This window comes from Drosophila melanogaster, chromosome 3R, assembly GCF_000001215.4.
Source record: "Drosophila melanogaster chromosome 3R".
Taxonomy (NCBI): Eukaryota; Metazoa; Arthropoda; class Insecta; order Diptera; family Drosophilidae; genus Drosophila; species Drosophila melanogaster.
In genome coordinates this window covers 15,305,040-15,325,302 of record NT_033777.3, presented here as the reverse complement: position 1 = coordinate 15,325,302, position 20,263 = coordinate 15,305,040, and the positions used below count along the sequence as shown (strand labels likewise).

At 46.0% G+C, this 20,263-nt stretch overlaps 6 protein-coding genes across 25 annotated transcripts in view; 1 reads left to right on the top strand and 5 right to left on the bottom strand.

Moving 5' to 3' along the window:
• Window positions 1-23: 23 nt before the first annotated feature.
• On the bottom strand, window positions 24-4,547 carry ear (ENL/AF9-related). 3 transcript variants are annotated; one of them, NM_143722.3, is made up of 3 exons: window positions 4,385-4,547; window positions 3,699-3,919; window positions 921-3,627 (listed from the first exon to the last, which is right to left on the bottom strand). In NM_143722.3, exons 2-3 carry the CDS (start codon window positions 3,883-3,885, stop codon window positions 1,019-1,021), a joined length of 2,796 nt encoding a protein of 931 aa, NP_651979.1. In that variant the 5' UTR covers window positions 3,886-3,919; window positions 4,385-4,547; the 3' UTR covers window positions 921-1,018. The 3 variants fall into 2 exon arrangements, with proteins under 3 accessions (NP_001262596.1, NP_651979.1, NP_001262595.1); NM_001275667.1 differs by having other exon boundaries at window positions 24-3,627.
• Window positions 4,548-4,611: 64 nt separating this feature from the next.
• CG44040 (uncharacterized protein) lies at window positions 4,612-4,925 on the bottom strand. Its single transcript, NM_001275665.1, has one exon. It carries the CDS (start codon window positions 4,876-4,878, stop codon window positions 4,696-4,698), a length of 183 nt encoding a protein of 60 aa, NP_001262594.1. The 5' UTR covers window positions 4,879-4,925; the 3' UTR covers window positions 4,612-4,695.
• A 308-nt stretch (window positions 4,926-5,233) lies between these two features.
• CG6276 (uncharacterized protein) lies at window positions 5,234-7,100 on the top strand. Its single transcript, NM_142188.3, has 2 exons — window positions 5,234-5,476; window positions 5,538-7,100. Exons 1-2 carry the CDS (start codon window positions 5,390-5,392, stop codon window positions 6,861-6,863), a joined length of 1,413 nt encoding a protein of 470 aa, NP_650445.3. The 5' UTR covers window positions 5,234-5,389; the 3' UTR covers window positions 6,864-7,100.
• CG14866 (uncharacterized protein) lies at window positions 7,018-8,832 on the bottom strand. 2 transcript variants are annotated; one of them, NM_001144585.2, is made up of 3 exons: window positions 8,482-8,832; window positions 7,865-8,409; window positions 7,018-7,808 (listed from the first exon to the last, which is right to left on the bottom strand). In NM_001144585.2, the coding sequence occupies exons 1-3, from the start codon at window positions 8,658-8,660 to the stop codon at window positions 7,165-7,167; spliced, it is 1,368 nt and encodes a 455-aa protein (NP_001138057.1). In that variant the 5' UTR covers window positions 8,661-8,832; the 3' UTR covers window positions 7,018-7,164. The 2 variants fall into 2 exon arrangements, with proteins under 2 accessions (NP_001138057.1, NP_650444.1); NM_142187.3 differs by having other exon boundaries at window positions 7,865-8,832.
• A 1,273-nt stretch (window positions 8,833-10,105) lies between these two features.
• Tm2 (Tropomyosin 2) lies at window positions 10,106-15,110 on the bottom strand. 6 transcript variants are annotated; one of them, NM_169645.4, is made up of 5 exons: window positions 15,004-15,058; window positions 12,257-12,903; window positions 12,017-12,194; window positions 11,283-11,712; window positions 10,106-10,775 (listed from the first exon to the last, which is right to left on the bottom strand). In NM_169645.4, exons 2-4 carry the CDS (start codon window positions 12,848-12,850, stop codon window positions 11,630-11,632), a joined length of 855 nt encoding a protein of 284 aa, NP_732013.2. In that variant the 5' UTR covers window positions 12,851-12,903; window positions 15,004-15,058; the 3' UTR covers window positions 10,106-10,775; window positions 11,283-11,629. The 6 variants fall into 6 exon arrangements, with proteins under 6 accessions (NP_732013.2, NP_001262593.1, NP_732012.1 ...); NM_001275664.1 differs by lacking the exons at window positions 11,283-11,712; window positions 15,004-15,058 and adding an exon at window positions 14,230-14,626; NM_169644.2 differs by lacking the exons at window positions 11,283-11,712; window positions 15,004-15,058 and adding an exon at window positions 13,109-13,268.
• Window positions 15,111-16,523: 1,413 nt separating this feature from the next.
• Window positions 16,524-20,263, bottom strand: part of Tm1 (Tropomyosin 1) — a gene marked incomplete at its 3' end in the record, with an annotated part of 30,560 nt that continues 26,820 nt past the window's right edge. For 6 of the 12 annotated variants that reach the window (NM_169633.5, NM_169638.4, NM_001275662.1 and 3 more), the window contains one exon: window positions 17,323-17,713. In NM_169633.5, the coding sequence (NP_732001.3) occupies window positions 17,628-17,713 (86 nt within the window). Of the gene's footprint in view, window positions 17,714-18,177; window positions 18,963-19,321; window positions 20,126-20,263 lie in introns of those variants that run through there. The other 6 variants (NM_001382175.1, NM_001275661.1, NM_169635.3 and 3 more) reach the window with 5 other exon arrangements.

Genomic DNA, 20,263 nt, shown 5'->3' with positions numbered 1-20,263 from the left:
ATATGGGTACAGATCGCCTGGTTAACTGGGGGTAGCCCGAAGTTATGTATGCCAACTCGGGGAATTTAAGTTATAGTTATATGTATGCATACAGTGCAAAATATCTTTTCTTATACTTACGATTACCAATTAAATAGAGCATTTGTGTCGTTCCATATATATATCCTCATATATTTCAAGGCTGATGCTAATCCCTTTCTTAAGTAAGAACTTAATATTTCTGTTTGGATCGCTTAGGCAGATTAACCATAGACTAAAATACACTGCGCACATTATTTGGTTATATAGGCCTCTTATCTTATATAGGTTAACTATAATACTTGAAACTATGATATATTGAGTAAATGTAGGAGGAACTAAAAACAAATAAAAAGTAAGTACGTAAATATCGTACAAAAGTAGTTGTTTATTCGCAAGATTTTAGCACTAGTTTACAAACTTTATTTTTTTGGTGAGTACCTTAAAACCTTTAACATAAAATAAGGGCAGCTGGCTGTGAAGCTGTCATTAAATAAAGATAATATTTATAATTATTGCATAGAATTCAGTAAACAATATTGGCATATGTGTGTTATAGAGTTCAAGATCTCTATGAGGGGAACAAGGTTTTAGAGAGGTACACTCTTGGTGTAAACTAGTGTACTTATTAAATTAATACAAATTATTATTAAAGAGTAGCAAATGCGTAGAACGTTAAAATCGTCGCGTTAGTGTATAATTGCAAAATAATTTAAGATTGGTCTTAAACGAAACGAGTCTTAACACAAATGAGTCTCAAAAACTAAAGGACGACTTCAATATTTTGAAAAACGAAATCGATTGGGTCTTGTGGGCCCCTCGGGCCAACGTAACTTACGATCTAGCTAGGGGGATTGAGGCTGTGTGCGAGCCAAGTTCATTTGCATTTGGCTTGCATCGTTAACTTTAAGATTAACTTTAATGATTTGGTTATGTGCATGAGGGGGTTGTGCATCGTCTAGCTGTAGAGAGCCGGGCCAGTCGCGGAGGTCAGGGAGTGTCACGACACCGACGTCGCCAGGAACTCCTGCAGTCGCTGCACTGTGCCGCGGTCCAGCTTGCACAGGTCGAAGTCGAACGTCTTGTGCGTGATCTCGTAGCATCCGGTGGCCGCGATCATCTCCACGACGTGTTGCAACTCCTCATTGTCCTGCAGGGTCATGATCTTGTGGTGCAGCTCCTGAAGCTCGCTCAAATACTCCGTGGGCAGCTGGAGCTGTCCTGGTGTCGTCATCTCACCGGGCGAATGGCTGCTGTTGCTGTTCGTGTTATTGTTGTTATTATTATTATTATTATTTAAGCTCGCCGCCACTGCAGCGCTGTGGTTGTTGCTGGGCGAAGATGATGGTGGAGCAAGGAAACCGGCTCCGGCATTGGGCGTCCCGCCTCCAGTGCCTGTAGAGTTGGTTTCTCTAGGTGGACGCAACGAGGGCGACTTGGATTTTTCGCCCGCCGCCTTGCCCTGCTCCTTTTTCGAGGCCTTAACAGGGGGTTCTATAAAAGCACCGGTGACTCCGGCACCACTGCCACTGTTACTACTTTGTGAGCTTCTTCGATTGCGCTTCTTGTCCTCTTTTTCCGACTTCTCGGACTTGTCCACCTTGGGGTCCGGAGTCTTGTCCGGCTTTTCTGTCTTGTCAGTGTTCTTCTCGAGCGTCTTGTCGTTCTGCTTGGACTTGCCCTTGTGTTCCTTGACAGTAGACTTCGTCTCTTTGCCGGAACCGGTGTTGCCCTTCGTCGGCTTCTGCTGGCTGCTACTCCTGGCGGGTAGGTCGGGAAAACTGCTGTTGGAACTGTCGGAGTGCTGGAGGGTGGCGGCTGCTGCTGCAGCCAGAGCGTTGGTGGCGGCAAGATCCGGCGCCGACTGTGCTGAGTCCATATCGCTAAGATCTAGGTTGCTGGGCGTTTTGCTCTGACCCGACTGTGACTGCTGTGACTTTCCAGTGTGTTTGGTATCGGCTTGCTTATCGACGGCCTCCCGTTGGCGCTTCTCATCCTTCCCAGAGGATTTCTCCTTGGACTTTTTGTGCTTCTCCTTCTTGCTGCCGCTGCTGGCACTAGCACTAACAGGGGTCTTGTCCGGTGCCCCTCCCTCGGTGGCTGGACTGGCCCCCTCTAGTTTAGGCGATGGGTCGACCGTTGATGACTTCTCTGAACCGGTCACATGCTGTTTGTCCTTCTCCCTTTCTTTCAGCTTATCCTTGTCGCGCTCCTTGTCTTTGTCTTTGTCCCGATCGTTGCGCTCCTTCTCCTTGTCCTTGCTTTTTTCCTTCTTCTTGTGCTTGTGGGATTTCTTGGTGTCCGTCGCATTTCCATTGCTTGTGCTCTTATCACCCTTAGATTCTGCGGCCTTTTCGGAATGCTTTCCCGTTGCCTCCTCTTTTTGCTTGCCAATGTTCGAGACCATGCTGCTGCTGCTATTGCTGCCAACCGATGTGGGCGTGGCCTTGCCGGTACTGGCCACCTGGGACTGCTGCTGCAGGTGGGCAGATTGAAGGTTTCCGGAAGCCGGACTGTCGGACTGGCCAGGACGCTCGTCTTTGGGCATTCGCTTGTCTTTGCTCTCATCGCGCTGCTTGTCCTTATCCTTTTTATCCTTCTTGGATTTCTTGCTGGAGCTGCGCTCCTTGTCCTTGGACTCGGATTTGACGGACTTGTGCTCATCGCGCTCTTTGGAACGGGAAGTAGGTGCCACCGCACCAGCGGCTGAATCATTTGCCGTCTTCTTGGGACTGGGCGCACCCATTTCGTTTGGCTTTCCAGGCTTAGGACTTGCTGTGTGCTTAACCAGTCCTCCAGCTGTGCCAACAGAAGTAGCCACCGTAAGGGCGTTGGCAGATGTGGTATTGCCTGAACCTTGCTCGCGCTCACGCTCCTTGTCCCGTGATTTATCCTTCTTAGACTTTTCCTTATCCCGTTCGTGCTTGCCATCGCCGGACTTACTGGACTTTCGGTCTTTGTCGCGACCATGCCGATCTTTTTTGTCCTTCTCCCGCGGCTTGTCTCCGCCGCTGGACTTATCGCGATCCTTGCTCGCCTTCTCCCTGCCCTCGTGAAACACACCCTTTCCGCCAACGGCAGCACTTTTAGCCTCCGGAGAGTGCTTGGAGACAGGCACCTGGGCCATGTTGTTGGCCGTTACGCTGGTCTTCGTGATAGGCGGACCGAAGAGGGCAGAGAAGGCATTGCTCTTTCCGGGATCCTCGCTGCGCGACTTGTGTTTCTTGCCGGTGTTTAAATCCGAGTTCATGGATATTGTACCTGGTACGCCTTTGGCTTTGACACCAGACATCTCATTACTGTGCGCTGTCTCACCGCTGCCAACACTGGGCGAAAGCGTTCGGGCGAGACTGCCGGCACCGATGTTAGCTCCGAACACTGGCACTCCACCGCCTCGCATAAGTTTCGTGCGAAACTCCTCCGACGGCGCCTCGAAAATGTGCGTCTTTACCTCGACGTGGTGCTGCGGTGGACCCGTGGACTGCAGTACCAGGTCGTACTGGTAAACAATGCGCTTGGGTTCGTCTCGGTTGCGAAAGTAAATCTCAACAGGCAGTAGGAAGCCAGCGTAGCCGGACTCCTGAATGGCATACGGCGGTTCCTTGACCACTGCAAATAAACAATTCGGGTAACAGAGTTAATCCGACTGAACTACTCCCATGATATATCGCCGCATTTACCTCGTTTGGGTTTCGGAAAGGATTCGTGCAGCACAAAGACCACCTTCTCCACAAAAGCACTGATGTCCGCCTTGTTCACGCCCTGAACGTAGATCTCCCAGTCGTGCGTAAAGGCCTGCGGATGCGGTGTCTTCTTGCTGCGCAGCTTCGACGTGTGGCCAATTTCGAATTGCACCTTGACCGCCATGCCTGTGGGTAGGGCATCAAGTTCCAGTGATTGCCTGCAATTAAGTGGTGAATTAAGATGCTACGTATTAGCGCGCCAAAACCAATGCAACTCGAGTGTGCAAGCACTTAAGCTTGATGCGACGTAAACAAATGATCGCCAGTTATGTGGAAAGGCCCAATGGATTGCCAAACGAGGTGTTAGCCAAGTATTGCGCTCCTTGCTTTCGCTTCAGTGTGCATGCGTGATTTCTAATGCGAATCCTGTGGCAGGTCACGTCCTCCAAGTCTGCGCCTGGCTTTGGAAACCTTTCAATCGGTCTCAGGATGCCCGCACTAGCTACCACATTTTGAATATCCTTTGATAACCGACGTTTTTTGTTATGATTCGCTTTGCGTTCAATTTGTTATTGTTTGTGAGCGAATGTGTGCCACAATGTGGACTTTTCATGTTGCAAGCTTTCGCCGTGTTTGTGGTTTCCTTTAGCCACATGCCCCCACCAGCCACGCTTTATACTTACTATCGCGCCGTGCGGCATTCACATGGAGATGCGCACAATTTTCAGAAAAAACGTAAAAGCTTGGAGCCAGAATCGAAGTAAATTTTGGAAAAACACAGAAAATAAAATCCAAAATGGTAAAGTGTGACCAAAGTTCGGGGCACCAAAAAATACACTTGAGTCGGGTAAAATATACTAGAATATGCGTTGCGTTTACTTTTTCTAGGGTGGCTCGTGAAATTAGTTTTAAATATGTACATATATCTAGTTTAAATTCATTCAGATTTTTAACTCGATGCATTTTTTAAAGAATAGAGTGCTTTATTTGTTTCTTAGTAGAAAAAGTATAGTTTCTTGCCACATGGTCCTTGGGGCCCATTTCCGCACGGAACTGGGGATGGTGCCGCCGAAGTGGTTGAAGTATCAGAGGAGGCTTCCGTCGTGGTTGTCGAGGTGGAGGATGCAGCGAATCCAACGATGGCGCACAGAAGGAACAGAATGGCGAAGAACTTCATCTTGATTACTCTTTTGTGACTGTGATATTTTCCCGGGGATAGTTGCTCAATTTTATACCTTTCATTTTTAGATTTGCAAATATTGACACAAATGCTTCAATTCCGCCTATGTACCAAATATCAAGAGAAAAGAAACAATTCGGCAAACACTGCGTGGTACTTAAATAATGTGTTTTGTGTTTGTTTAGAAATAGCAACACATGGAATTTCGCTTTTTGCCACTTACAGGTTAAGCTTTTAAGCATAGCACGCGGATTCAGACAAGATGATATATATATGGGAAATTTTTATATTGCATGATCATTGTTTTTAAGGAACCCGCATAAACCAAAATAGTCAGCAAAAGCTTCTGTGATCCGGAACCAGTTCGGCCGCCTGTTTGGTTCACAGCACTTAAAAGAACACTTGGGAAAAACAATAAAAATATTTCGCAAAAGTTATGGCGAACGCTGGATAAGTCAGCCAAAAATTGAATCCATCGGAGCGACTGCCTTGGAGCCACAGCCCACCCATGATGACGACCGACTTCGCGGGCAGCCAGTTCGTGTCCAGCAATCCCAACACCAGCTGTAGTGCATCCCGCTGGCTAACGGAGGAGGTATTTGCATGGATATGCAATTTGAAAATGATTTGATTCACATATTTCTGTTGTTCTGTAGGTCTTTAAACTAATCGAAATTGTGCAGCGCGACGAGGCCATCTACAATCCGAGGCACAAATACTACTTTTGCCGCCCGTACGTGGAGAACTTTTGGCGCGAGGTGGATTTGAAGCTGGAAAAGAATCCGGGCGCCAGTCTGGCCAAGTGGACCAATTTGCGCATCTCGTTCCGACGAGAGTACACCAACTATCTGGAGGAAAAGGTGCCACCCTGCTGGTCCTACTTCGACCGCATGTTCTTTCTGCATCCGTATCTACGCAAGAAGCACCAGCAGCCCAAATCGCTGGACACACAGGTGCAGGACGCCCTGGCACACCTCTCGAACCTTTCTAGTCGTATGCAGCGTGAGCGTTCAGTGACCATTCCGGGCAGCAGCAGTATTGGTGGCCAGCCCACGCCCTCCGCCCACCAGTCACCACCTGCACAGCAGCTGGACAACTATCTGGACTACTTTGACGAGGCGGAACACAACAACTCCGAGCTGGATGACATCATGGAGGAGGAGCAGCAGCGCAACAGTCGTTACCACGGCCAGTTGGACGGCAACGACATTAAGTCGGAGTGCGAGGAGCCGGTGGATGACTACGAACAAGAGGCGCACGAGCCCGAGGAGGATGAACAGGATGACCAGGACCTACACAAGATGGCGCCTACTTCTAGCTCTTCATCGGCGGAGGCCCAGCGTCGTTATGCCAACCAGCATTCACACGCCAGCCGAATGCTTCCGGGTCGCCTCCAAATGCGCACCTACCATGACGAGATGCGTGGCGCTATTCGTCCGCGTTCCCAGGAACTCCAAGCTCCAACTGCAGCAGTGGCCGGGGTCAACTACTCCGCACAGCCGACTGCCCATCCAAACATTTCGTTTGTGCGACCTACTTTCAGCAAGCCCGTGGATTTGGTTAGCACTACAACGCACGCCGGAGGCGGAGGAGGAGGAGGTGTTCCAGGAACTGCTGGCTTATCCGAAGCGGAACTGCCCACACCATCCACTGCGGCCGTGGCCACCCCGATGGCGCCCAGTAGTAGTGTTAGTGCCAGCAGTAGCAGTAGCTACTTGAGTCAACGGCATGGGCACAACCATATGCATGGAGGACATCCACAGGTGCCGCCGTCAGCGCTTCCTCTGCGTTTGGAAGCCAACAACGCGTCCGGCGGATCCGTGTCCAACGGCGGTGCGGAGCTGTGCGACTGCAAGACCGATCCGGATGCCATGTTTCTGATGAGCCTGCTGCCCGACATCCAAAAGCTGAACGGCCGTGATCGCGGCAAGATAAAGATAGCCTTCCAGAACATCCTGCAGGACTACCTGTATCCGGATTAGCGTTGATCTCTGTGTATACCTTCCGCTTAACGCAAACGGAACCCAGTTCCAGTATCGATTTTGTTTAATATTCTCTTTTGTATTTTCGTTGGAGAAAAAAAAAGAATCCTTTAAGCTTCGCTGTGCAAGAACAAAGTATCCTTAAAAACGTTTTGAAAACTATCCGGTATGTTTATTAATTGTATAAATATTTATAAATATTTAATGTGTAACACAAGAATAAATTCATTTGAAATTATGCGATATATGGCTAGGTAACTTGAAGTATCACATGAGGATCGGAATGGGTTGCATCCCATCCTCACTCGAACAGCTTCAGCTCGCGGGTGATCTTCTTGATCTTGTTGTCCAGCGTCTTGTCCTCGTGCTCGCAGATGTAGTAGTGCCGCGAGGTGCACTCCTGTCCGTAGTACACATAGCTGTGCTTTCCGGCATTGTAACTTAGCCGTAGGCAGCGACCCTTGCCCTCTATTTGCACCGTGTTGTTCAGCACATCCTCGCCGGTCGCCTCCTCTGCCGCCTGCTCCGAACTGTCCACCAGATTGGCGGCCGTCGAGTTCTCCCCCTTCTGGGCCATCGCAATGGATGTGAGATTCATGTTGGGATTCACCGGCTTAGCCGAATTGGACCAGATCCAGAGGAGGCCAGGATTGAGACCGCCCAGCCAGTAATCGCGACCACGATGCGTCGGCTGATTCAGCAGATAGGCCATGATCTCCTCATTCTCCGAGACCTTCTCGAACTCGGCCAGGTGGGAGTTTAGACCCTTGCAGGCAGAGTTTGCCGTCTTCCAGTTCACCTGCTGCTGGCTGTTGATGTAGTAGCAGTTGTCGCTGATGCGCGTGAAGTTCGCGGGACAGGGATCCTTCACCTCCTTCTGATTGTTTCCGGCCATCAGATAGTAGATCAGCTGCTCCGAGCGCCGCACGCGACTCTCCAGGTAATCTATGGGTGTTTGCTTTTACTTAGACCAAGAACTCCTAGGTGTGACTTCAACTTACCCACTCGATACACCAACTTTTCAATGGCTCCCAAGAGATAAAGATCATTTTCGGAGACAGCTCGGAATGTGGTCGGCTGACCGCCCACAAGATGTTGCTGTTGCGGGTGTTGCTGCGCTATCTGTTGCACTTGCTGCTGTTGCAGCGGCACTGGTCGCACATGTTGCTGTTGCTGGGTACCGCTACCACCACCACCACCACTGCCACCTATGCCAAAGAGCTGCTGCAGGAAACCCGGTTGCTGGCGTTGCTGCAACTGTTGCTGTTGCTGTTGTTGCTGCATCTGTTGGTGTTGCTGGTGCAACATTTGATTGGTCATGGGTCGGAACTGAGGATTCACAATGGGACTCTGGCTCTCCACGGGCTTTCGCAGATGCGGCTCTAGTTCCACCGCCTCGCCAATTCTCCTGGTGATGTAGATATTGTTGCCGGGTCGCTTGTAGGCGGACGAGTGATAGCTGAGCGGTCCATTGATGCCCATGTCCGCGCCCATATAAGGCAGGTCTTTGGACTTTCGCTGGCTGCCGCTGCTACTGCTGCCTTGGCTATATGTAAGACAGACGCGTGGGAAGATCTGGATGAGTGTGTTGCCCTAGCCTAGCCTCCTGTAACCATACCTCAAGACGTAATCTTCGAGAAATTGCGACCAAACTGGAGATGGATCGTCTGCGTCCGCGAGTGATTCATTGGCGTATTTTTGCCTAGTTTCACCATCGCTGCCATTGCATAAGAGTGCAATACCTAATGCCAGATAAACAAGGGCCGTAAGCCGGAGTTGTTGACCAGCCGGCGGCATGGTGACACGTAATGTTTACGGATGGGTATATTGCCCCCGCCTCGCTAAGCACTTGGCGATTCCAGTCGCGTGGTGAACACTTTCGATTTCGTTGCGTTTTCCGTGCGGTTTATGCCGCGTCCGCTGTTCAAAGACGTCCGTTCGCTTGGGTCGAGCTGAAAACCACGACTGAAGCTCTGCGCTTGACTTTGGGCCTGGTCCGCTCCGCTCGCTGATCGCCTCTTCCTTCCCCTCTTCCCTGCTACCGTCGCACCGCTTCAATACCATGCCAATGGCAATGGCCAAGACCAGACCCAACCAGACCGAAGACCCATTGTTGTTGCTGCCGGCCGCCGAGAAATGCAAAATTTCACTTTCTCCTTCGCTTGGCTGTGGTGGGCAAATGTAAGTCATTGGGCTTTTCATCGGCATCTCTACTGCTCCGCTCGCCGCTTTTGTGGACCGGCCCGGTCCGACCCACTGTTTGTTTGCACTCCAACCAAATTGGCCCAGACTTAGGTAATTGACGCGGCTGTCAATTGAAGCGAAAACTGCTGGCTTAAACTTGAATGAAATGGAGTTTGGTGTGCTGGATGTGCCATGTTCATTTGGGTGTTCTTCGACTTGTGAGGAATGACTTTCTGAATGCGGTTAACTAAGAAAGTAACTTAGGCGATTTTCTAGTTCCTCCCCGGGCAATATAAACATGGAATAATCATTCATATTTCAACTTCTATCTTAAAGATAACAGCTTTTAAAATATCAACCGTTCTCTATATATTTCTTTTTAAAAGCTAAAAACAAAAGTTTTTTTTTTTAAACTCGAAATGACTCTTTCTTTTTTTTTCATAAGATGAACATATCTGCCAGCTTCCATATACCATAATGTAAATTATGTAAATAATGACTGGCGCTTTAAGTGGGTAATTTAACACACCACTTAACGATTTAATAACTATTTTATGGCCAACGTCGCGAGAAGAGCGAGGAGAAATGGAAATTCAATTCGAGTTCAGTTTACAAGAAAGTCCATTTGGCCAAGAGAGCAACAGACCCACATGTCGAACGCGGCCTTAACTCACTTATTGATGGTCAAAACGGCGAGCTGCCCACATCTACAATTCATATCTGGAAATCACCCTGAGGATGTGTATATATGCCATATATATACAGATAACTGAACTTTCATTATTCATTGCTTTGACAATTAGCGCGGATGCTAAAGATGTTGCAATGAAGGCCTCGATTTGCGGATCGTGATCCATCTCCGATGAAGTGGTGACGCACTTCGGACTTGGTTATTTCGGCCCAGCATCCATGGGGTTTCCCAAGAGTATGAGAAATCGGTGGAAAAAACTGAAGACTACTTTGCATATCCGCCAAAAATGTAGTGAACTTCAGCGCGATTCGCTGAAGGGCAAAGAAATTCGGTTTTGTGCATCATTGAAAGCAAACATCAAACATATAATTTTTTTTTAGCAAAGTTTTTATAAATTTTTTTATACTTTTTTTGTGGGTGTTTTTTTGTTTGTTTGTGGTGTAATTGTAAGATATAAACTGAAAGTAAAGCAGGCAGCGCGATCTTAAAATTTTAAATTTAGCCCCGTCTCTTTCCTGGGCACTCTCTCTAGCTCTCTCGCTCTTATTGCCTGACTGCAAGCGCTTCTTAATATTTTTAAACATTGATTTTAAAAATACAAAATTCGTGTTCTTGTTTTCGTTTTGTTTACTTTATACATTCTGCTACTTTTGACTTTAGATAATTTTATTTTTTATAAAACAAAAGAATTTCCATTTGCTTTCTATGCTCGTTGGCTTTGTTGCTGTTGTTGATCTGTTTGTTGTTGTTATTTATTTATTATGAAATATATAGATTTATAAAGAATTGCATACACAATGGTTGTTGTTCTTGGTATCTGCGGCCGCCGATCTTCGTGTTGGCCAAATCAATTTGAGATATTCGTTTACAATTAGTAGAGTTCTCCATCTCGTCGTCGTCTCCATCTTCCTCCGCTGCTGGTGTGGATTTGGTATAATGGGACTGTTGGCCAACTTAGTAGCCAGCCAATTCGGCGAATGTGGAGTCCATCTCGTCGGCCAGGGACTTGTACCTGTCCTTGTTGATGCCCAACTCGTCTGCGGAGTGCAAATGGTGGTTGGAAATGCGTTAGAAAATATTCAAAAATATGGTTTTTTAACATTGGAATTGAAACGAAAAACACTCAAACTTTACACCATGTGTACCAAGTTTATGGAGTTATTGATTAGGATTAGTGGCGCGCTGTTCTGGCAGGCGTTTCTATCTTTTGATCTTTTGGGTTAGTCAGCGGTTCTGTGCGTGGGTTTTCAGGGGAGGTGGGGGACAGGACTATCTATGGGGTGCTCTACGGGATGTGGACATGATCTATCCAACCAATCGTTGCAGCAATCCTTGAGAGAATCCCTCGACCAAGGCCTGGGCGAAATTGGCTCGAACGAAAGCCACTGATGATCGACGAGACGATAGAGAGAGAGAGAGAGAGAGAGACATAGAGACATAGACTGAGATAGAGTGCGAAGGCGAGACGGGTCAAGAGGTCATGCCACATCACAACGGGTAAGAATCTGGCATACAAACAACAATATTTACATTGATAAATTCACCTGTATTAACTACAGTTGCAACTTGGTTTGGCTTGATCTGAACTTATTTTTACAGTGTACTGGCGTAGGGAACTGGTCGTGTGGGTGTGGCCACATTCAAGCGGGACTAAACAGATTATTTACAGTGTATAGATAAGTGTGGCGTGTTGGGCTGGGTGGTAAATACACTGAAACTGTTGGGGGAATCGTTCCAAAAATATAATATAGAATATATATATATATATATAATAAACTGTGTGGGATTCGGGATGTACTGAGAGTGTTCCTTTTTTTGGGGGAGTTGGGCAAGGGGCGGTTGGGGGGGGGGGGAGGCAAGGGCATTGTGTGAGTTCTGTTTGTGATCTTTTTTAATATCCAGTAAGTTCGGCAAATGTCTGGTCCAAATCGTCGCAGATTGCTTTGTATTTTTCCTTCTCATTGAAGAGACGGTCTGCAAAAAGCATTTGTTTGTTGTTCATTTATACAAATATATATATAGAGAGATATTCAAAAAAAAGGGCGAGCGAGCGAGATGTGTGAATGTGGAACGTCAATTAATGAAAGCAGAGTACTAAGTACAATTATTAATATCCTTATGGCGATAAATACAATGCGAGCATTAGTTGAAGCCAGCGATCCGGCCGTTCGAGGCGGATCACTTCCGGTGGACAGCATCTCCGGTGTCCCGTGGAGAGATACCTCCGCGGAAAATGGCTGAGTGAATGTGCCAGGGGCGTAGGAAGTTGGATACATACCCTCTAGCCTGTCGACCTCCTTCTGCAGGCGCTTCACTTGCTTCTCGGCGTGCTCGGCGCGCTGCTCGGCCTCCTTCAACTTGATGGACAGGGTCTTCATCTCGCGCTTGAACTCCTCCACGCGCTGGTTGGCCTTCTCCTCGGACACCTCCAGGGACTTCAGGGAGTTGCCGACAACCTAGTTGGGAATACACCATGAATAGTGGTTTGAGAACAGAAGGATTTCTCTTGAGGACCCACCTTCAGCTCCTCCTCCAGCTCCATGATCTTGGACTCGCCGGAGCGGACACGATCCTCAGCCACCTCCAGCTCGTCTTCAACGAAGGCCAGCTTGCGGGAGACCTCGTCGGACTTGGTATCGGCATCCTCAGCCAGCATGCGGGCCTCCTTCAACTGGTTGGTCAGCTGGTCCATGCGCTCCTCATCCTGCTGGGAACGGTTCTCCAGCACCTTGCACATGCGGTTGTTCTCATCGGCCGACTGGGTGGCCTCCAGCAGCTTCTGTTGGGCGGTGGTCGAGCGCTCCTCGGACTTCTCCAGATCCTCCTCAATCTGTTGCACCTTGCGGTTCTGGGTGGCCACCTCGGACTCGGTGGCGGTCAGGAGTTTCTCCTTCTCCTCCAGCTCGGTGTTGGCCTTCTCCAGCTGCTCCTTGGCGGTAACCAGATCGATCTCCACCTGGACGAACTTCTTCTCCAGATCGCGCACCTCCTCGTTCAGTTTGTCGGCGCGGGAGTTGGCATCCTTGGCTTGGTTCTCGCAGGTGTCGGCCTTGTCAATGGCGTTATCCTTCTCAAGCTTCATCGCTTGCATCTTCTTCTTGATGGCGTCCATGGTGTTTGTGTTTTTGTTTTTGACTTACAAGGGAAGAAAACTGGAAAAAAGCACTGTGCCAAATAATACAAATGAGTAAGCTGAATAACTGAATCCTTAATGTGCAATTTTTAAGGAGCAATTTTCATAAGGCATAGAATATTATATATACTATAATATAATAATAATAATATTATATAATTAATAAAATGTATGACTTTTTTATTTAAATCTAATTGTAGCTTTGAACCGCTTAATAATATATTATAACATATATACGTTGGTCCTAAGATATTCCAATGTTTATTTCCTTTCATAAATTACAGATTTTTTGAACTTGGATTTTTCTTTTGACTATACATTTTTGTTTCTTTACTGTGACTTCTAGAATTTTTATGTTTCCGCTGCAAGACAAAATCGGTTTATTTAAACGATCCAGGCGCATTCTATAGGTTATCCATAGGTATAATTAAATTGTATATATCTATATGCTGTGCATATGTGTTCGTGCAATAAATTTGAGAATTAAATGTAAACACATTTTGTTTGGCGGCTACGCCGAGCATTCTCAAAAGATCTCACGTAATTTTCATTTTCCATTTTCAAAACGCCCACTCAAAATCCGAATCCGGATCCGTCGGTGAGCTATATGTTTATATGTTTATTTGCTGCACGATTCGGTGGGGTTAAAAATAAACTTTATATGCTTTTGCATGTGAGAAAAAAATATCCAGTCCACTCGCACACACACGCATAGGAGAAATGCTTTTTTGGACATTGTGTGCTAAATGTAATTCTAGAGTTTCCCCCTATTATTTCGAAATACCCCACATATATATGTACATAGCTCGCCACCGATTGCAATTTGAAAAGTATTCAATTCTTTGGGGTCATTTGGTGTGTGGGCGTATTCGTATTCGAATTCGTGTATCTATGTTGCTACCACCCAAAGTGGGGCAAAGTCATTTATGTTGTAGTTGCTGATCTTTTGGAGGTCTTGCGATACTCATGTGTGTTTTGTACCCAAAAAAACATAAGCAATGTTTAATATGTGATTTATGAGGTAAAAAGGATTTCTTTCTAAAGACTTTAAATAACTTATAATATGTTAAATAGCTACTTAGTTTTCACATCATTAAAATTTTTGGTGATTGCCAAAGGTACTTGGGCTTTCAATCAGTTCGAATATGTATCTTAAAGATGGCAAATTTTGCGGCCTTCGGACGCATTCACGAATGGCTAGAAATATTCGCTCTGAAATCTACAATTCTGTGTGGGTGGCTATGCCTTGAATATATATATTCCCAGATAGATACCATATGTATCCGCATCTGGGAATCGTCTACGTCTCTAATATTTTCCAAAATATCTCTCTCGAAAACAATCTCAAGGATAAATACCTATAGTTCTCGACTGCCTTCGTTTTCTGAGATCACAGAAAGCTAGACGGAAAAGCTTTTTCGTATAAATTTCAGGCAGAGTTAAAAATAAATGCGTATGTCTGTGTGTGTGTGACAGGCAGGTGTCTGTCTGCAGTTAATTTTAAAGAATTTTCTTCGAGGAAAACTTTATCGGTCGAGTGTGATTGTGTGTGTGAAAATTGTGCGTGCCATAAGTGTGTAAGGTGCATATGTATATGTGTCCCATTCGTGTAGAGCTTTCCGAATGAAGCTCATGTGTGTGTGTGCAAAAAAAAATTCTCTCACACACACACAGATATTTATTGGATGGTATTGGTGCCGTCAGATTTAGTTACAAAATTCCTTATAAGCGAATTTTGAAAATATCCGAAAAATGATCATAAGATCTCCATTTTCAAGTAGTTTAGATCGTTCATTTTAAGTTTTTTAGAGATATTCATTTTTTTAGTTATAGCAATTTTCACTTCCATTACATTTGGATCACTCATTTAACTTTTTGTAGAACTTTATATCCAGGCTAATTGACACATATACATATGCACATTTTATTTAAGTTTAACAAGGTTTTCCTTTTTTTTCCCGTTTGGGGAAAATTCAAAATTTATAATTTTGAATGCCATGCACTTATCACAATTTTGTTATCCACTCGAAATCCAGTTGAAAATACCAATTTGGTTAGCAGCAAAGGCGAGCGATTTAATTATATTTATTTTGAGTTAATTCTTGTCGGGTGAAAATCCTGGCGTGACCAACCTTAGCGTTTCAAACACACTATACGCTGTCGAAACCCCGAGAACACTGATGCTGACCAAGTTGCTTAGCCCAGAAAGCGACCCCAAGATCCAACGCACACGCACACTGCCACTCGGAAAATCGGAAAAACTCACACACACTGAGGGCACACACCAACGCGGTATTGAATAATTTCTCGCCTCAAAAATTTCCCATTAATAAATGTATATGTGGAATGGCGCTTTCGCAACTTTGCTCGGCGATCTCGAAAATTTCCCTCGAAATTTCCCCCAAAAGCTGCTTCATACGATGCTCTCTCTTTTGGGCTGCATTCTCGTGAAATTTATGCGCTTTTCTTTCTGCTTCTTAAATCTAAATTCAATTTATATTTTACTCACAGCACTCTCGCTGTCTGTGTGTGTGCGTGTATCCGTCAGATACACGGCCAAAAATAGCCACAAGCAGCAAGAGCAAAAGTCCAACAAGATGAAAATCTATTTTCGCTCGGTAAAAAAATATTGAGAAATATTTGGAATTTTGATCGGCCAGCGTTTTCCTGCCGTTCTTTTGCTTTCGAAAGTCTCGAATGCAAGGCAATTGATCCGATTTTCTTGTGTGTTAATTGTCCCCGTTCGATTTTTTGCTAAAACAAAACCACTTAACTTACTATATAACTGAAGAATAAAATCTATAATTTATTTATTTTAATAACCAATTAAGTAACGATATGGAAAAATTGTTATCAAAACTCTAAACTAAGAAATTCTATAGATATATGTATATTTTTATATAGGTATATTTAAAAGATAAATATATATGGTGGGTTTTATTTATATGTCCGACCTCGCTAAATCCATTTAGCAATTCATCTCAAAATCCAGTTCAATTTTCTTCTTCTTTCAATATTTCTGTGACGTAACATCTTCTTTAATACTATTATATATCAAGAAGATTCCACCAAATGTCTCATAGTCTCTGGATTACACTTATATGTACTCCCGATCTTTTTATTCTCGTTCAGCAATAAATTTTACTTAAAAGCCAAACCTACATAAGTCAATAATATTGTGCACTTTATTTATAGACTTTTATAACTTCAAATTTTAGTTGATTTATAGCTCTTCTTGATTTAGGAAAATGTTTGAAACTTCATATTTTCAAAACTGTTCAAAAACAACTAATTGGCGAGCAAACGTATTCAGTTTTCAAATTCGATTTTTCAAAACCCTTCTTCTTTAAGCTTATTTTAAACTTTTTTTATATATGTAGCTCCAAAGAATATTTAATGTTGAGTTAAAATATCACACATGTGACAAATATGGTTATTCCAACACAAATAAAAACATCCTATAAGTTTTGGGATATAAGCATGATTTGATTTTGATTTCAATATTAACTTTTAATAAGGATACACAATATTCCGGCAGATTGAAACCAACAGGACACTTTATGTCCTTTATATTCGATTCATGATCAGTGCATATTTTTATTATTTAACTAATGCAACCCACCGTTTAAATAAAAAATCCATGAAATTTTTTATATGCAAAAGAATGATTTCAGTTTATTGATCGTAAAAATATTGAGTTGAAAAAGAAAAATACATACATTGTTATATTTGTTTTGCACGCTTCATAGAATTACAAAAGCTATGACAAATGTGTAAATTTAATTTATATGTCTTCGTTTATATATTCTAATAATATATCTCCTATTCTTGTTGTTTAAACATATACAAAGGCCATAGAAATTTTGTAGATACACTTCGCGAACTGCCATAAAAACACACAAGCAACAGAAAGTTGAGAAAAATTGACTCTGGCTTAAGCGTAACTGAGTTTTTTATTTGAAGATGCTGATTAACGATATTGAGTGGTGGGCTTTCTGGGGTTTTGTATTCAAAATATTACACATACTTTTTCGAGCTGGAATTTTAGTTTCAAGGAAAATGGCAGCGTTTCTTTTCGTTACACAACTCGTTTTAACTTTAGGCTCCATATAAATTTCAATAGTAATTGCTAAAAATGTATTTTTTACTTTATTGTAAAACTCTTGCTCTTATGTAAGAAAGTTGTTTTTTTTTTGGGAATGCTTAGGCGAAGAAGTGTTATGCTAAAAATAATTTGTAATTCGGACGTCGAATGCGTTCGGACTCCATTTGTCTTCATCATAGTGATTGCTGCTCATCTCCCCATGAAGTGGATTTCATTCCCTTAGTAGTTGTTGAGATCGGCGTACTCCAGTTCCTGGGCGATGGTTTTGTACTTTTCCTTACCTTTGCTCACCTCGTCTGCAGCAGGTGGAATAAACAAAATAAATGTGACAAGTTTATAGGGATTTATGTTTTTAAGTTGATTGCTTTATTGCTTAGTTTGGATACAAATAATAAATAAAAAACGTTTGAGTCAAACAAATACACAATTACATCGATGCTTCCCTCTAATTGGTCCGCGATCAAAATCAATCTACAAACTATCCATCTACGAACACACAAATCAAAAGTGCAGGCTACTAGATACAAGTACAGTGGGCCTACGATTATGCGACTACAGTAACAAACAATCGAAAGGTGTGCCGCCCAAAAATATAGCTGTGCGGATCGATTTTGGTCTGGGTGCGAGGGTCCGTCAAGGTCGGGTTGTCGCTTATTCCTTGAGGATGAGCTCGACGAAGGCGGTGTCGAGATCGTCTCCGATGTCCTTGTAGCGCTCCTTCTCCAGGACGAGGTCGTCTGTTCAAGTTGTTGTTTGGGAAATCATAAAAGAACGCAAGAGTAAGGAACGAAAATTAATAAAAATAAATTCATTGAAAATCATTAAAATTACACTTAAAACCTGACACAAACTGAGACCTTTACACAAAAAACTTATAACTTAAAAAATAACCAATGATAGTTACCTCGGTTTCGGATAAAATAAATAAATAATAGCCAGCAGTTGAGTTCGCAAAGTTGTGCTAGCTGTGTGGTTAAAGGAAATCAAAAAGTTTGCAAGAACAGAAAATAAAAGCAGCATTTCGTTTTTATAATGCTTTGGCTAACTGAATGTTTAATTCAATTTCGTTTTGAGTTATTTCAAAAATAAAAAACGTGCTCTTAACTAGGTTTTTTAAAAGCAGGGCAGCATGTGGTAGCAGTGGTTTTCTCTTTCGTCGAAGTGCAGCAGCGATTTCTGGCGCGGATGTGGCGAGCTGGTCCTAAGCTGGGGGAGCCTCGCCTTCAGCAGCAGCTGGAGCCGCTTCGGCGGGCGCTGCTTCAGCTGGAGGAGCTTCGGCGGCGGTGGCTTCGGCTGCAGGTGCTTCAGCTGGAGCAGCCTCGGCAGCTGGAGCCGCTGCATCAGCTGGAGCTGCGGCAGCCTCGGCTGGAGGAGCGGCGCCATCAGCAGGAGGAGCAGCGCCTTCAGCAGCAGGAGCAGCACCCTCAGCTGGCGGAGCAGCACCGTCAGCTGGAGGAACAGCGCCTTCTGCGGGTGGAGCAGCACCCTCAGCCGGAGGAGCAGCACCCTCCGCCGCCGGAGCAGCCTCTCCTTCAGCGGCTGGCACTGGCTCTGGCTCGGATCCGGGTGGTGGTGGCTCGTAGTTCTTGACATAGGGCACCTCGGCACCCTCTGGGGGCAGATCGATCGAGTACTCGAATGGCGGTGGTGGTGGTGGCGGAGGAGTGGGCTCCTTGGGCGGAGTGGGTTCCTTGGCCGGTGCCTTTTCCTCTCCGGGTGCAGCGGGCGCACCATCTGGTCCGGCTTCGCCAGCCGCTGCAGCTGCTTCTGCGGCTTCCGCTTCTGCAGCTGCGGCAGCTTCGGCCGCAGCTCGTGCCTCCTCCATGGCGGCCAGTTCTTCTGGCGTGGGCGTCGGGAGCTTGGGAGTCGGCGGCTTAGGGTTGCGCGGATTCCAGAACGGCTCCAGACCCTTAATGAGGTCCACGAAGGCCTCGTCCAGGCTGTCGCCAATCATGCAATAGCGCTCTTTTTCAACGATTAGGTCGTCTGGTTATGGCGATTCAGGATCGGTATGCGAAGATGTTTGTGAGAAAAGCAATACAAGCGATGGTGACGGGGGATAGAGTATAGAGAAAAATAAAATAAAACGTGAAACGGAATAGAAGCGTAAATTGAAAATTAAACTGAATAATCTTGGGTGGGAAACAGAGGGATTCGATGGCGGGTAGGAGTTGCAAGCGAAGGGGCTCACAAGGCGCGAAACACCAAAATGACATTCTCGTGGGAAAAGAACACTTCAAATTATATACACCGTAGCTTATTTACATTTTCGGATTATCAATTAATATTTCGGGAGTTTGGGGCTTGAATAGTTAGTGAGAAGGAAAACACTTTGGCCAGTTCTTGAACGCCGAGATCCTTCTAGAGATCCTTTCATCTATTTTCACTGATCGCAATAAAACATGTTCGGGGTTTCTAAGCAGGTGGTGCTTCAGCAGCAGGAGCCGCCTCGGCAGGTGGTGCTTCGCCCTCGGCTGGTGCCGGAGCAGCCTCTCCCTCAGCCGGCGGTGGTGGAGGTGCGGCGGCGGCATCCCCTTCGGCAGCCGGTGCTGGTGGAGCAGCTTCACCCTCAGCAGGTGCAGGTGCTGGTGCTCCTTCTGCCGGTGGAGCGCCCTCTGCAGCGGGTGCTCCCTCGGCTGGTGCGGCTCCTTCCGCTGCTGGTGCTCCCTCGGCTGGTGGGGCTCCTTCAGCTGGTGCTGCTTCGGCGGGCGGAGCAAAGTCTCCTGGCTCCGCGTTCCTAACGTACGGCACCTCAGCACCCTCTGGGGGCAAATCGATGGAGTACTCGAATGGTGGTGGTGGTGGCGGCGTGGGGATCCTCTCGGGTTCGGCCGGTGGTGCCTCGACGCCGGGCTCAGTTGCTGCACCAGGCTCGCCGGGAGCGGCGCCCTCCGCCGGTGCACCACCCTCCCCAGCCTCTGCGCCTGCCTCCTCGCCGAGGGCAGCCAGCTCCTCGGCCCTAGCCTTCGCCTCGGCCTCGGCAATGGCAGCGGCCTCCAGGGCGGCCTTCTCCTCCTCGGTGAGCTCCGGTGTGGGCGGCTTGGGGTAGCGCTCGTTGTAGAATGGCGGCATGCCCATCATCTCCACGAAGGTCCAGTCCAGCTGGTCGCCGACGAGGGCATAGTGCTCGATCTCTTTGATCATCTCGTCTGGCGTGGCGAATGGGTGTGGTTGTTTCGTGATTTCGTGGTTTGGTGGTGGTTCAAGGGGTTAGAAAGTCGGATTAGAGCAGATTCGAGAGAGAGAGCAGGGCGATAGAACCTCCAGTGGTGGCCAAATGCGGGTGG

Coding starts and splice junctions, on each gene's coding strand:
- CG14866 (NM_001144585.2), bottom strand. CDS start 8,660: ATGCCGCCGGCTGGTCAACAACTCCGGCTTACGGCCCTTGTTTATCTG. Junction 8,410..8,481: donor CTCGAAGATTACGTCTTGAG/GTATGGTTACAG, acceptor TCTTACATATAG/CCAAGGCAGCAGTAGCAGCG. Junction 7,809..7,864: donor AAAGTTGGTGTATCGAGTGG/GTAAGTTGAAGT, acceptor AAACACCCATAG/ATTACCTGGAGAGTCGCGTG.
- Tm2 (NM_079637.5), bottom strand. CDS start 12,850: ATGGACGCCATCAAGAAGAAGATGCAAGCGATGAAGCTTGAGAAGGAT. Junction 12,195..12,256: donor AGCTGGAGGAGGAGCTGAAG/GTGGGTCCTCAA, acceptor ATTCCCAACTAG/GTTGTCGGCAACTCCCTGAA. Junction 10,776..12,016: donor GGAGGTCGACAGGCTAGAGG/GTATGTATCCAA, acceptor TGCACTCCGCAG/ACGAGTTGGGCATCAACAAG.
- CG6276 (NM_142188.3), top strand. CDS start 5,390: ATGATGACGACCGACTTCGCGGGCAGCCAGTTCGTGTCCAGCAATCCC. Junction 5,477..5,537: donor CCCGCTGGCTAACGGAGGAG/GTATTTGCATGG, acceptor GTTGTTCTGTAG/GTCTTTAAACTAATCGAAAT.
- ear (NM_001275667.1), bottom strand. CDS start 3,885: ATGGCGGTCAAGGTGCAATTCGAAATTGGCCACACGTCGAAGCTGCGC. Junction 3,628..3,698: donor CTTTCCGAAACCCAAACGAG/GTAAATGCGGCG, acceptor GTTTATTTGCAG/TGGTCAAGGAACCGCCGTAT.
- CG44040 (NM_001275665.1), bottom strand. CDS start 4,878: ATGAAGTTCTTCGCCATTCTGTTCCTTCTGTGCGCCATCGTTGGATTC.